Source organism: Silene latifolia, chromosome 2 (assembly GCF_048544455.1).
Source record: "Silene latifolia isolate original U9 population chromosome 2, ASM4854445v1, whole genome shotgun sequence".
Lineage (NCBI taxonomy): Eukaryota > Viridiplantae > Streptophyta > Magnoliopsida > Caryophyllales > Caryophyllaceae > Silene > Silene latifolia.
This window is the reverse complement of record NC_133527.1, coordinates 120944131-120958429: the sequence shown is the minus strand read 5'-3', so window position 1 is coordinate 120958429 and position 14299 is coordinate 120944131. Positions and strand designations below refer to the sequence as shown.

Here is a 14299-nt window from a genome sequence, read left to right as displayed (position 1 = left end):
TACTTAATTGGTGTTTGTTGGTGAATAATAGGGAAATTCTCGTTTGGCATGCACAAAATGGAGATGCATTCTAATTGCCCTGCCATTCACCAATACAAGTAAACCGTCTTTCTATGCTAGCAAATGTGTTTTGTTGGGGTGAATAACGGGGAAATTCTCCTTTGGCATGCAGAAGATTCAAATGCATTTTTACCGTCACGCCAAAGGAGAATTGCCCTGCTATTCACCAATACTTTTTATCTTGGAAGCTTAATTAATAAGGAGTATATAAACTGGCTGCCTTTCATGACTGCTCTGCATGGATCTGAAATGCTGAATTGCATTCTTCAACACCTGGTGCTTGTTTTTATACTGCAACAGTTACCTTTTGCAAGTGATATAGACATTGTCTAGAGGCCGAGAGACTCCTAAAAATGGTTCATCTTACTTAATGAGAACATTAGTGCGCTACGGCATACTTCTATAAACCATATTGGCTTATTCACCATCATTTGCTTCCGATAGAGTAGTAACACTGATTTGTTATCATGCACAAGTTGAGGTGAATGACCAACAATTATCAGTTATCATAATCTTGCTCAAGAAGCTCTTTTGTAAACTATGCTATTTGTTGCTGTCAAAAAAAAGAAAAAAAAAAAGTTATCACGCACAAGTTATTTGTGCAAAATAAAAATCTATTTCTCTGTCATCTACAAACAATACTTTTGGGTTGGTGTTCAATTGAAGCCAGATTAAAATATTGATCGGCCCTTTTTCAGCTATGTTGATGAATGATGATAGTTCAATGCTAGGAACTAATACATACACACAGGGTCGTGCTACGAAGAAATACATACATACACAAACATACATGCGGGATCATAAGTTACACAAACAATAACTATTTACAGTTTCTAACTATATTTTTCGCTTCCCTCGTCTTCCAGAATCTAAATCAAGCAGCCTAGATGATGAAACCTGAGGCACCGTTGCAGTCAGACCTACAGATTCAGGAATATCAAGATTGACCTTCATGGACGAGCTTTCCATGGCACGTTTATTATCAGAGTCTTGTAATTGCTGGACTTGAATTTTATCCTTATTAATCTGGAAAACATAAATGAGAGTAAAGACATGCTAAATGTCGGGGTCTGAGACATGTGCAGATCGTCATACTAAGGCACCACAAAACTTGAAAGTCTAGATTATACTCGTAAATGATAGTTTTAGAAAGATCAAGGCACTAACTAGCTCAATATGATGAATAGATGCATAAGCATTCCCCAGTCTTTTCTGCAGATCATCTTCCTTTTTCCTATGGTAGTCTGAATTTTCCATTTCATTTCCCCTTTCTCCCAGCTCCTTATATAAAGCTGCAATCGCAAAATAATTTACAAAACGTATGGCGAAAATAAACTTTTGTTAAGGAATTTACTCAAAAGCTGATTACCAAATAAACCATGAGCAAGAATTCATCTTTGTTATGACAGAGACATATTAATAACCATTTATATAGTATTATAGTCTATTTGATGCCCATCAAGCCAAACACACGTGCAACACAAATTGAAGGTTGATATCTTATAGGCAATTGATTTTCCTACTACAACAATAACATTACACAATATGCTTCAATGGCTCCCGCTTGTGGTTGGGTAGGAGGTGTCTGGTGTACAAAAGTCGCAGCCTTACCCTTGTTTTTTTTTTCACTATGAGAAATGACCCAAAATGAAAACCGTGTCATTAAGTGCATCAATTTTCTACTACTTCACAATACAATAAGCATCAAAGTTTATTGAACCATTGAACTTTATTCTATCCTATTCCACAACTGAAATCAAGTCTTGGGACTCAATGAAAACGAAAAGCAAATTACCAACTCTTCCTAAGTCAAACATTTCCGCCACTCCCCTCTCCACAGGAACCTCTATTGAAGGAACTGTAAGAATCAAGAATAATAATCCTACTTCATATGAAGCAGATGTTCAATGGCGTGAAGGGAAACAAGGCACCTGATGCACACGAGTAGCATTTTGGCAAATATTTTTTTTTTCCCAAAATATAACATTGTACAGAGTTTTAAATAGAACTAACATGTAAGATAAGGATAATGGGGCAAAAGAAAGGGTAAAACAAAAGAAAAACAATAATAATGGAATTTGCATAGGAGTGAGGGTCGCTTGCAACCATCCATACAAAAGGTTCACCCTTAGGCTCCCTAAGTCGTTTAGGTGGGTACCTCTAAGCCTTCAGCAGCCTCTTTTAAAACTATGTTCGTGCACATCAATGTCAGCTATTGAACCATATCGCGTACCTGTCAGAACAGAGAGAACCCAGATCTGAGTGGGGACGTCATTGAGTTTCTTGGCTAAAGTCAAAGCAGACCTTAGAATTTCTCTAGCTTGAGCAGTGTCATGAAGAGCTAGAGCCAAGCTCCCAAGAACAGTAAGGTACTGTGACACCAGTTGCAGATTTCCAAGAGTACTATGTGTTAACTGCAATCCAGTGGCCAGGCGTATACTGAAAAATAGAAGAGGAGTTGTGATATTAAAACTGAACAAAACTGCTCTCATTTGTGTCCGACAATAACTCTATTTGTAATCAAAAACAAAATCACATCCTGTAGAATTCCGTGGAGACAATAATTTTTTTTAAACTGAAGTACATATACAGAAAAACATTGGGGCAGAACTAGCTAGTCCATAAAAAACAATGTCAAGGCAAAAGCAACATATCTATAACATGAATAAAACTTCAGTAGATTAAGGTTGTCATTGTCATATGATTGAGAAGGCTGCAGGAGCTAACAATATTTCATGCCAACCTAACAAGTACGCCGCAGCAATATTTAACAATTACTGATTTTACACAATTCTTGGATTGACTATTCGTCGTTAAAACATGAGTGAGATCAGAATTAAATAAAAAGTGAACTAAATTTTGGATTCCTACCGTGCATCCTGAAGATTTTGCTGCTTCATTAACAGAAGACCATAACCAAACAGAACAGTTGTTTTTTCGCGCACTCCTATGAAAGAATCCATGACCCTGAACACTGGCCCTATTAAATCAAGAGCCTGAGTGGAAAGCAAATGAGATGACTGCTGGTCTCAGACCAATCAAACAGACAGACGACTGCATAATCTTGTTCTGTAAAAATTTACAACACAAGGGAAGAAGATAAGCTCCATGAGTGAAGAATTACCCGTGATGAAGATTCTGCATCCCCAGCACAAATGTAAGAAACTGCTGCATAAACTTGACACACAGCCTGGATTGACTTGCTCTCCGTTAACTGCAAAATATTAGACATGTAAGCACACTAATAAAGTTATAAAACATGGGGTTCATGTGGAGATATGATATTTTACCAAGAACTAGAGATATAACCAATCAATCAATCAATCAATCAATCAATCAATACTATATATTAAATCCAGAAACCAAGGGACTTCAATGTAATTAAAGAAAGTTATACAAATTAATTATACTATATAGTTTTAAATCAATAGCACCGTGTGATGGACCCGATTAAGGGATCTCAATGCAAATATTATATAGTTTGGGTTAAAATTAAATTATATAGAAGCTTGGTAATTTTCCTAAACATTTGTAAGAGACTAAAACATGGTCGATTTCCTTAAAATAAAATAATTAATTAGTATAAACATGCACACTTATGATATTAATTATTATCATCATAAAATTATATATTAAATTTAAAATTTATGCAATTTTATTAAACTTTATAGTTTATTAGATGTATAGAGATGTTAATTATTTAACATACAAAAATATAATAAGTAGGTTATAAATAATTCAAGTTAGATTCCATAATATATAATATTGCATAATTATTTCGATTTGATTTAATGCATATATGTAATATATTTATATAAATATATAATCCTCTTAAAATTGCATGCCTAAGTAGTAAAAGTAATTTCGTCAGTAATATGATAGTAATCACTCATTTGAATAGTAAAAGTAACAATATTATAATTAACGAGATTAGTGAAAGTGGTGGAAACAACAACAAGAGTAGTATAATAATCAATATTAATGCGACAATAATGAAAGTAACAACAATAATTAAGGCGGGAGTAGTGAAATTATCATATTAATTAATGCGGGAGTAGTGACAGTAACAATAATTACGACGGGAGTAGTGAAAGTAACAATGATTACGGGCAAGTAGTTAAATATTACTATTATTTCATTAATAAGAGTAAAATATTAATAGCGGGAGTAGTGAATTTGTCTCAAAATTTATTTCATCGTAATTTTAGGATATGTCATAGAAATATATATTAATGATAAATTTATGGGTTATGCAACTTTAAGTAATTTTATTTAATGAAAAAAAAAATTTAATGGTAAGTAGAGGTAGCTCGGGCGAAGCCGGGCACCAATACTAGTCTTCTCAAAAATACAAAAACCATATACTGGCTTCCAAAACCTCATTCCAGGCAGATAAATATAGAACACCTCAACCTCAGATGCACGGGCCGCACGGCAGTATGCTTAAGAGACTGAGACACCCCCTTTCATTTCATAGTTAACAAAATTGGCATCTCTGTTGATAAGGTCTGTTTCTTTACAAGTTCATCTTGTTGCATTGCTGCTAACTCACTGACTATTTGTTTAATACTTTAATCATTCGTTTCCGCAATTACTTTTCAATGGTGTAAGCCACCAGAATAATAAGGCAAAAAGGACACAACAGCCTTAATCAAGCGAACCATCCGAACATCTCGTTATTTCTATTAATTTTTATTTTCTCGTAAAAAGTTAAACTTAACAAGTCTAGCAGGGGGATTAAAAACTTTATGCATTCACAATAACCTAATTAAAATAAACAGCAGCCCTAATCTATGAGATGCTATGCTGTCCGTAATTCACACTGAAAGACAAACACTTAAATAAGTTTAGGTTCCTATGATGCGCTGCAGTCATTGAAATACAGAACTACCATTAATCCATAAACCCATATATGCAAATTTGCTCATTCATTTTCTCAAGTGTTAGTGCATCAGTGCATGAAACTATTTTCACGTGTTACTTGTAATAAAACACACTCACACTTAGTGCATTTTATTTGAAGGCTTGACGTAAACATTTAAACAAACTAGCTAAAAACACCAAAAGAGAAATGAATGTACAAAAAAAACTTCCTAGTGCAAGTATAATACGCTAAATTTCCTTAATGATTCTTTAATACACTTTACGAATCTCTCAAGTTATACATACACTACAAATTCACCTAATACATCACCTGTGTTAAAACTCGTGAGGGAGAGCTTTTACCGCCCTAGTGGTCCTACCCGGCTAGAATCCGGACTAAACCGGATGATATACACCAAAAAAAAATCACCTAATACATTATCATTAACTACTAAAAATCCCCCAAAACTAATTATCTTCAGCTCAAGCTATTCCAAATGCTGCAATTGTGCGTAAGTATTAATTTCATGTAAATACATTTGTATCCAGTGTTTGCACATAATAGTTTTAAATAAATTATTGGCACAAATAGCTTCGAAAAAATATACTGTATATTATAGAAACCAGCTGTTCTCTCTCCTTTCTCCCCTTCCTCTCTATAAACCCTAGCATTATAATTTCCTAAGAAGGTCCTAGTTTTGAGTTTCATTAACTAGCAGCAACTCTGATATAGTGTAGATCACAAGGCTGCCAATTGTCTTAAATTCAACAAGGCTATAAAATTTCATAAAAATCGAGTCCTCCAAATAGAATATTAAAAGACTAAAGTAGAGGGCAAGCAATATTAAATTTGCAAAAAGAAATATAATAGTACCTTTGCTGCTTCCAGAAAATGAAAAGATGCCTCACTGAAACAGCCAGCTGAGTGAGCATATTGTCCTCTTAGCATCTCAATAATGCTCTCGCAAGCTTGTAAGATAGTAGGAAATCGGATATACCAATTCCGCATCTGCACCAAAGCCTACAAAAGCATTAAACAATAAGTGAGATGTCTTTTAAGTTTTTACTCATCAATCTATGTTACTCATACTTACCAGACACGGTGTCAAGTGTGTGACACTCCTCTTTGAAAATTTAAGTGACATGTGGAAACAGTCAAACAAATTTCCTTACCAATACCAACATCGCTCGTTTTGTAAAATATTTAAACTACCCATGCATCATGGACCCAAAAAAAGAGGAAATTATATGGCACTCGCCTCTGCCATATCTCCCTCCTCTTTTTTCTTCTGAAAAAGTATTTTTATTACATCCTTTTGCCATTTTCCTTTCTTCTTTTGCACATGTTTGACACCGTTAAAGTCAATCTAAGAATAGCAGTCAAGTGTCAGAGTCGTATCTGAATTTGGTTTGTCTGACGCATGTGCTGTGTCATATCAGCCGCGAATTGTGTCGGATATGCGATCTGAAGCTGAAATGTCGTGTCGAAGTAACATAGTCATCAATACACCAGCTACTGCCTACTAGTATAACCAACAGGAGACATCAATGACATTGTCTCATCTCCATTCTCATCTTGGAAATTAATTTTTGAATATACCACCCATGCAAGTGTCCATCCAATCTAAGGTGGAGTTGCAAAACAAAAAGAATGGCATGATATCCCAGTAGCTTGTAAGTTTTCACAACTTGTAAGAAAACAATTTAAAACCAAGTGAAGCTTGATCGAAGAAATGTCAAAATAATGAGTAGCTGTTCTTTGTTCTGACTAAAATTTGCAATGTTAGTTACCAAGTCTAAAGTTCAATCCTCTAAATCAACTTTCACTTCCTTGACCTCGGGGTATTGAGAGGTCACATCAGAACAAACCTGGGGTATTGAGAGGTCACATGAGTCCAACTTCACATCCTCTCCTCACAAAAACGAACACATAAAAGACGTGGTTTTAAATTTGATCGGTCATGCCTCATCACGACCGAATTATGAAAGTTGTGAAGGGTATCAGTACCGCAAATTGTTACAGTAGCGAAAAATTAGGAAAAGGGCTACAAGAGAAATGGATAGTGAAAGAAAAAAGTTGTGGAAGAACATTTCTATCATAGGCAAAGAGAGTCCATGACTCAACCCTGTAAGCTGTAACTGTCTTAACAATTCCTGCAGAGAGAAGGCTTAACTGTATTCTCCAGCATTCCATTAAAATTCCACTAAAATCCAAAAACAGTGGACATAAGATGTGACTGAATTGGTTGAAGGAAACCTAAAGATATATTCCGTATGATTTAATGTTCTTTATCAAATTCATGCAAAATCAAAGCCAATAACCCACCTCTTGAGCTTCAACAAATTCAGCCCTTGTGAGATCCACAGCAACCTTGTTTTCTAGGAACTGCATTAGCAGCATCAGATAGACACCAGCCATCCAGATAGCTGAGTGCTGCAAATCCACTTCTGTAAACAGACAACACCGTTTCTCATTTGTTACAACACAAGAATGACGACGAAGACCTAAAAAACACATTACAAAAATGAAGCAAAGAAGAGTTCTTCACCTCTCACACCTTCAGTGATTCCTAGCTTGGATAACTCCACTGCAGATAATAGATGTTCATTACTCAAATCAGTTCAAAGCAAAACATGTTTATTGTATATGACTAATATATATACTTCATTTGTTTCACAATGTTCATCCTATTCGACTTTACGTTGTGCTGACGACATCTTGATTATATATCAATTATCATATGCATATGTATCCATATACATATATATACATCTTATGAAAATTTTGGTGAAGAATAGATGTTAAAACACCTATGCAAGACCAAATTATAGAAGTCGAAAATGAACATGGAATGCTACAGTGTGACACATTTCTCATGGTACCCAATTTAGTAAATATGACCACATTTTAGCCCTCGAGTTTTTTTACCTAGCATGGCAAAGATTGTAACATATATAAAATGTTGGGGTTTCTATGACATGTGCCTGAAAAATGGTAAATGAGTTTTGGAGGGAAGTCGGTTATAAATTTGCAACATAAAAAAGCAATCTTTTCATGGGTGCAATATTCAGACTTAAATAGTTTTTTTCGTTTTCAAATTCCAAAAGAATTTTCTCTCCAAAGTTATAAACCGCAAGGGTACTAGGAACAAAATTGAAATATTTGGCTAACTTGAGAAATGTGTTCAAGGCACTCAAAGCTGAAGAATACCATGTGAAAATTACATAAAAAGAAAAAACAAAAACAATGTCATATATTACTATGAGTACCAACCTTGGATAGTCTGAATCCCAGATTGAATCCTCTTGCCACACTCCTTAAATAGTCCTTTGGGACGTCCAAAAATTACAACCGTAAGATCCACCAAGGCATAAACTGCACTCTTGGGCAGCCACTCGCCATCGATGGGATAAGGAGCCAGCTCAAGCTTATCTGCAGATGGCTTCCTCACAAACCCTAGATCAGCTGAATCCATGTCATTACTGGGACAAGAACTTGATGTGGTCAAATTCCGAAGTTGCTGTTGAAGCTGAGCACGCTTCTCAGTTAATGCTGAGCTATCTTTATAACTAACATTAGGCTGCGATATTGTTTGAGTTAGAGCATTAATCTCACTAGTCAGTTCCTGAACACGCTGGGTTCGTTGCATGTCAGTCTTCATAGCAGCATCCAGCTTGTCAATGTGTTGAGCAACATTCTTGTAGTCACAGATACGAAATCGATAGAAAACGTGTAATAGCTCATTGTAGAAGAGTAAACCGGGGCACTGCTCTCTCTGCAAAAATATTGAGCCTACTTAAGGGCATGAACTTGAGATGACCAAACTCTCACACAAAATGGATACCAGATGGCTAAATGCACTAAATGCAAAATTACCATTTAGTAAAACAAATAAAACAGTATTTGCGAAAGTCAAAAGGCCAACTAATATTTAAAACAAAGCTTGCTTTTGAAAATAGAGATCTTCACGAGAAACAACCTAATAGAGAATCAACGATCCCAAAGATTTCTAAGGATCTGTGATGGACTACAAGGACAGAAGGGATGAATAAACAGATTTAGTGGTCCTCGAAAACAGTGAAGTGTTTCTAATCATTTGCCACTGCATGTTTCTGATCGTTCGCCCCATTCTAATAATGTCACCAGTCAAAATATTAAAGTGCTCTTTCTTTCCCACTTCAAATTGATATGCCACCACACCCACCAGTGACCCATCTTATTCTAAAATGCATTGGTAAATCCAACCATGCCTCATTGGAAAATACAGGTGCAATCCACATTTACACCATAGACTTTTGTTTTGATAAGTTAGACCTAAAACTCCGTATTTATCAAAGGGCAACAAGGGTCTCATGGCATGACACCCAAATATAAAATGAGAGCTATAGTAAGTATACAACTATGCAATATGGATAATGGATAAGTGCAGAATAATATAAATTTTTATAGCATTAACAAAAGTATGAAACTACCAACAAAACTAAGTACCAGCTAAAATGGGCAAAGATAAATAACTCATCAAACTGATTTATCAAGCATCAAAACTTAAGAGTATAGTACCTTATTCACTGAAAACGACTCCCAGACTTCATCACATTTCCGTAGAGACTGCTCCACCAAGTTTACGTCATCCCACTGCATCACATGGACATGGAGTATCGACGTTGCAAAATACATCTGATCACCAGAGCATGATTAAGTATTTGAAATAAGCTCTCCCACAGTTTATATCTAAATTTATTCAAGACATTATCTACTTTTATAACGAACCTAAGATACAAAAGACAGTACAAAGAGACTTAAGAAGAAGTTGAAAACATAAATCCTGGCAGCAACAACAAAAGAGACTTCAAAAACTAATCCATGAAATAAACGCAGGAGATAATAGGAATTAATTGGAGCCGAGATATAGAAAAGCTAAATTTGCACAAATAGCAATACAGCTTCATTTAAAAAGCTATAAAACATCTGTAACAAAAAAACATTTTAACTACAAGTCAGTTTTCACAGTGCTAGCCGACCTGGAATTAAGTCACTATCACGGGTCTAGTACTTACGCTATAAATATATAAAAATATCTGTAACAAACATTACGTAATGAATACAATGTAACAAATACAATATAAGAGTACTCTCTAGTATATAGAGACATACAACAAAAAAAGAATTGCCATGACGGCTCAAAGGCTCTTGCTTTCCTGCCTATGGCGATGCCAGGGGGCCTAATGTACAGTTTACACAGACCATTGCTGCAATCACTACCAGTTCTGAAATTTAATACTCCCTCTGTCTCTGAATAAGGTTCACTCTTTCCTTTTTTATATTGTCGCACAATAAGGTTCACCCTTTGCTTCATTCCATTTTTGTCTGTTTTTTGTGGTTATGAGGATTTGTGCTCCCACATTTTTCTCAACTCTCATTTTCGTCCACATATCCTTAATTCTTGTGCTAGTGAAGGAGTGACTCTTATTTAGAGACATAGGGAGTACTACGATGACGATAACGAGGATTATAAAAAAAACTTAGATGCATGTTTACGGACTAGTCTAAGGGTGTGTTTGGACGAGGGGATTTGAAGGTGAAGGGAGGGGAGGAATTTGGAAGGATGAGAATTCCTTTGGTTAGTAAAATGGAGGTGGAGGGATTTAGAGGGGAGGGAAATTGGATCCCTCCATGTCCCTCCTCCAAGGCAAATTATTTCCCCTCCATTAAATGGAAAGACTTGGAGGGAAAAGCACCTTCTCCATTCTCCCTTCCCTCCCTTACCCCTCCTTTTCCCTTCCCTCTTTACCCCTCCTCTCCCCTTCCCTCCCTTTCCTTTCCCTCTTTCCCTCCCATTTGTCTATCCAAACAAGGCCTACATGTAAACTAAAAGTAAACATACTTCTGATGAATAATTTGAAATAAATGGTAACGAGTTAATAAATCTGTCGCATACATATGATATGTTAAATGATAAAACACAGAACCCTAAGCTCATTGATATCTACATATTTTTACCCCATTTAAGGTGCATTCTAGACCCCTCTTAGACCTTACTGTTATGCTAAAGATTACGCGGTCTGAGAGTATTTGTTCACAAAAATACCTTCTTTTCATTAGAGAAACCCAGTTCGAAGACAAATAGTGCCTTCAAAAACACCACCCTGAACCCCTCATCCCCATGCTATCGTTTTGTTTCCTCTTTTGCTTTGCTACCTCAAGAAATAATTCAGTTTATATTAGTTAGTTGTCAAGGCACCTCATCACGTATTTCACCAAAAGAGCAGTTCAATGTAAGATTTGTTGTAGTTAACTTACCCAGAATACTAGAAAAGAGAGGCAAATATAGGAATCCAGTGATAAATCAATATCTAAGGACTAACCTGCAGTTCTAAATAACATATTTCAGCAGCAGCATTGTATCCCTGTGTCAGAGAAATGAGCGAATTTTGATAATCTCCTTCAATTATCAACGCCGTAGCAAGCTGTGAAGTGAAGTTACAGTACCATAACTTTGCTGCAAAACTACAATCAAACACACACAAACCATTCAATGATAACACCCAAAGCCTCATGAAATATTCAGCATATTAAGAGCAAAACTTTACGTTGCCACTAAATAACGTACTCAGCACCTGTGAGAGATTAACAGCATTGATAACACTCAACAGTAGCAACAACAACAACAGTATCCCAGCGCCTTAGGGACTTTCAGAAGTGCCGGGGGATGTGAACAACAAACAGTTCAGATGGTAATGAAAATCGAATTGATAATTACATCTAATCATTGCTACTTCACAATAAAAAGAAGCATAGCCACTGAACTGAACCATTTTTCCCCAACACATCCAAATTCAGAACCAAAGATCAGAAAGTATTTGGCTCCATTTTCAAATTGAAACGTAACAGCATAATATCCCAAAATAAAAAAACCAATACATGCCCATCTCCAAGCGACTGCGTAAGCTCCAAAATGGGCGAAGATATTCAACAACTGTGAAATGCTAAGCATTGACAGCATACCCATGAAATGAACAAATTTTAACATGAAAATTATGTTTCTCTTGGACACACAAGATTGTCAATAGGGAGAAACATAAAAGTAACCGCAAAATGGGCATTACATACCCATCTCCAAGCGACCGCGTAAGCTCCAAACCCTTGTTCAAAATCTGCTTTTGGGAAGGAATAGCTCCAACAAGATGATAACACTGACTAAGTAAACTATACGCCCTACATTTCAACTCGAAACACGATGGTATCGACTTCAACAACAATTGCTGCACAAAATAAAATAAACCACATTACAAAAAATGTTCTGAAATCTTTCCAATTTAACTCCTCATTTTCACATCACTCGCATCGCAATTAAAAGTAAACAAATGATCGGAACGAAAGGAGATACGGGTTCATGTACTGTGTGGGTATCGATAAAAAAAAGGAAGTTGACTTACAGAGCGTTCAAGGTGGGCTTTGGCGTGGTTGACATTATGAGTGTGGCGCAACAAGAGAGAAGCAATACGAAGGCGGGTTTTGACCTCGATGATTGGAAGAAAGGAAACAGAAGATTGGCAAATAGCTTCAAGACATTTGATTGATTTGGGGATTTCTCCATTATGTTCATGGTAATCTGCTAATCCCCATAACCCTTCTGCTACTCTATCCATGCTGATAATCTTGCTGCTTCTAACTCATCACCTCACTTTTTCTACTCTGAATCTTCTTCTTCCCTATAAAATGCACCAATTTTAATCTAACAACGAGTATTGCTTGCTAAAGTACGGAGTAAATTTAATTTAAGGGAAATTTTCATTTGTACCCATTTGGTATGAGCTAATCCCACTTATACCCCTACTTTTCAAGAAAGCCCACTTGTACCCATCAACTTCCTAGTTATTCTCACATATACCCTTTAAATATAGTAAATGATGAATATTGAGGATGAAATGTGGTAAAATGATAAAAGATGAATGTGGAAGATGAAGTGGAGTCATAGAAAAATGAATTTGGAGGGAAAAACTATTTTTGTTAGAGAGAGAACAAATATTTCAATTAAGGTATCATATTGTTGACATAACCTTTAACATCTTACGTGAGGGTACTTAACACTTCTTCCCCACTTCATAATGACAAACGGGAATTCACTTAATGTCTTAATTGTTGGTGCTTAGTGTTATGATGTTGGAGTGTGGACTTTCCTTAAAAGTAAGGGTACAAGTGATACTAATCTATACTTAAGGGGTATAAGTGAGAATAACTAGTAAATTGAAGGGTACAAGTGGGCTTTCCTAAAAAGTAAGGGTACAAGTGGGATTAGCCCATAGCAAAGGGGTACAAGTGGGAATTTCCCTTAATTTAATCTTCTTCTTTCCTAATAACCCGCATATTAGGGTCAAAACCCACCAGACCCGTGACCCGATCCAAAATAGGTAAATTTAATAAAACGTTGTATTTAAAGCAAATCTATCTATCTATCTATATTATTAAATGAACATATGAGAGGTCTCCAACTTTCGCGAACTACCTAATGCATTAAAATAAATTATTAAATATAGAAAACTCAATAAAAAAAAATATTAGATAGACTATCAGTGCATAAGAAATTGAGTACTACTACAATCCTATCAATAAAAAGATATTAGATAGACTATCAGTCTATCACCATAGAAGAAATTGAGTACTACTACAATCCTATGATGAACCTGTCAGAAATTGAATGCTGCTTTCAATCGATATCTACTCAATTTGAAGATCAAATAAAATTTTAATATATATTATTAATTATTAAAAACAAGATGTTATACATTTATAGAAAGTGAACTTTTAATATACTAGGTAGTATCCCGCGCTTCGCGCGGCCTGTTTTAAAATTTAATTATTATAATTGAAGAAAAATAACATAATTTATATATGACCTTTAATATTTTTACTTATAAATAAAAATAAATAAATTTTTCTCAAATTTAATTTTTTTAGGTTTATTATTTTCAATATTTTAAAATAAAATACATACAATTTTAATTAAAATTAATAAGTGATAATTAATTATGCTGATCAACGTTTTATAAATTATTTTGTGACTGATCAAATATCATATTAATTAAAATAAAATTTATTCGAATAATGCAACAATCAACATTAAGTTCTCAAATTATATCATTTCACAATACGTTAGGTTCCAAATCAATTAATATTTGTTCAAAATAATGTGAATATAATTTTATGTAACTTTTAATTTTTTTTTTATGTATAACGTGTGATATTTATGTATCAAAGATATAGAGTTCAAACTCAATTTATTCAAATGTTTTAATTGTGTTTTGCATCTGTTATGTGTCAAACATATCTATAAAAATTGCACCTTTTGTATTTTTAAACAACAATATATAAAAG

General features: G+C 35.0%; 1 protein-coding gene across 1 annotated transcript; it reads right to left on the bottom strand.

Moving 5' to 3' along the window:
* Positions 1-642: 642 nt before the first annotated feature.
* Positions 643-12836, bottom strand: LOC141642922 (sister chromatid cohesion protein SCC4). Its single transcript, XM_074451914.1, has 13 exons — positions 12361-12836; positions 12035-12186; positions 11290-11431; positions 9485-9601; positions 8198-8699; positions 7473-7511; positions 7250-7371; positions 5798-5944; positions 3185-3274; positions 2932-3056; positions 2294-2499; positions 1228-1352; positions 643-1086 (listed from the first exon to the last, which is right to left on the bottom strand). Exons 1-13 carry the CDS (start codon positions 12571-12573, stop codon positions 898-900), a joined length of 2169 nt encoding a protein of 722 aa, XP_074308015.1. The 5' UTR covers positions 12574-12836; the 3' UTR covers positions 643-897.
* Between the last annotated feature and the right edge of the window lie 1463 nt (positions 12837-14299).

Excerpts from the sequence above, each read along its gene's own strand:
- LOC141642922 (XM_074451914.1), bottom strand. The coding sequence starts at position 12,573 with ATGGATAGAGTAGCAGAAGGGTTATGGGGATTAGCAGATTACCATGAA. Across the intron at positions 2,500-2,931 it reads CAAAATCTTCAGGATGCACG|TATACGCCTGGCCACTGGAT; the intron begins GTAGGAATCCAA and ends TCTATTTTTCAG. Across the intron at positions 1,353-2,293 it reads GGTTCTCTCTGTTCTGACAG|CTTTATATAAGGAGCTGGGA; the intron begins GTACGCGATATG and ends TTGCGATTGCAG.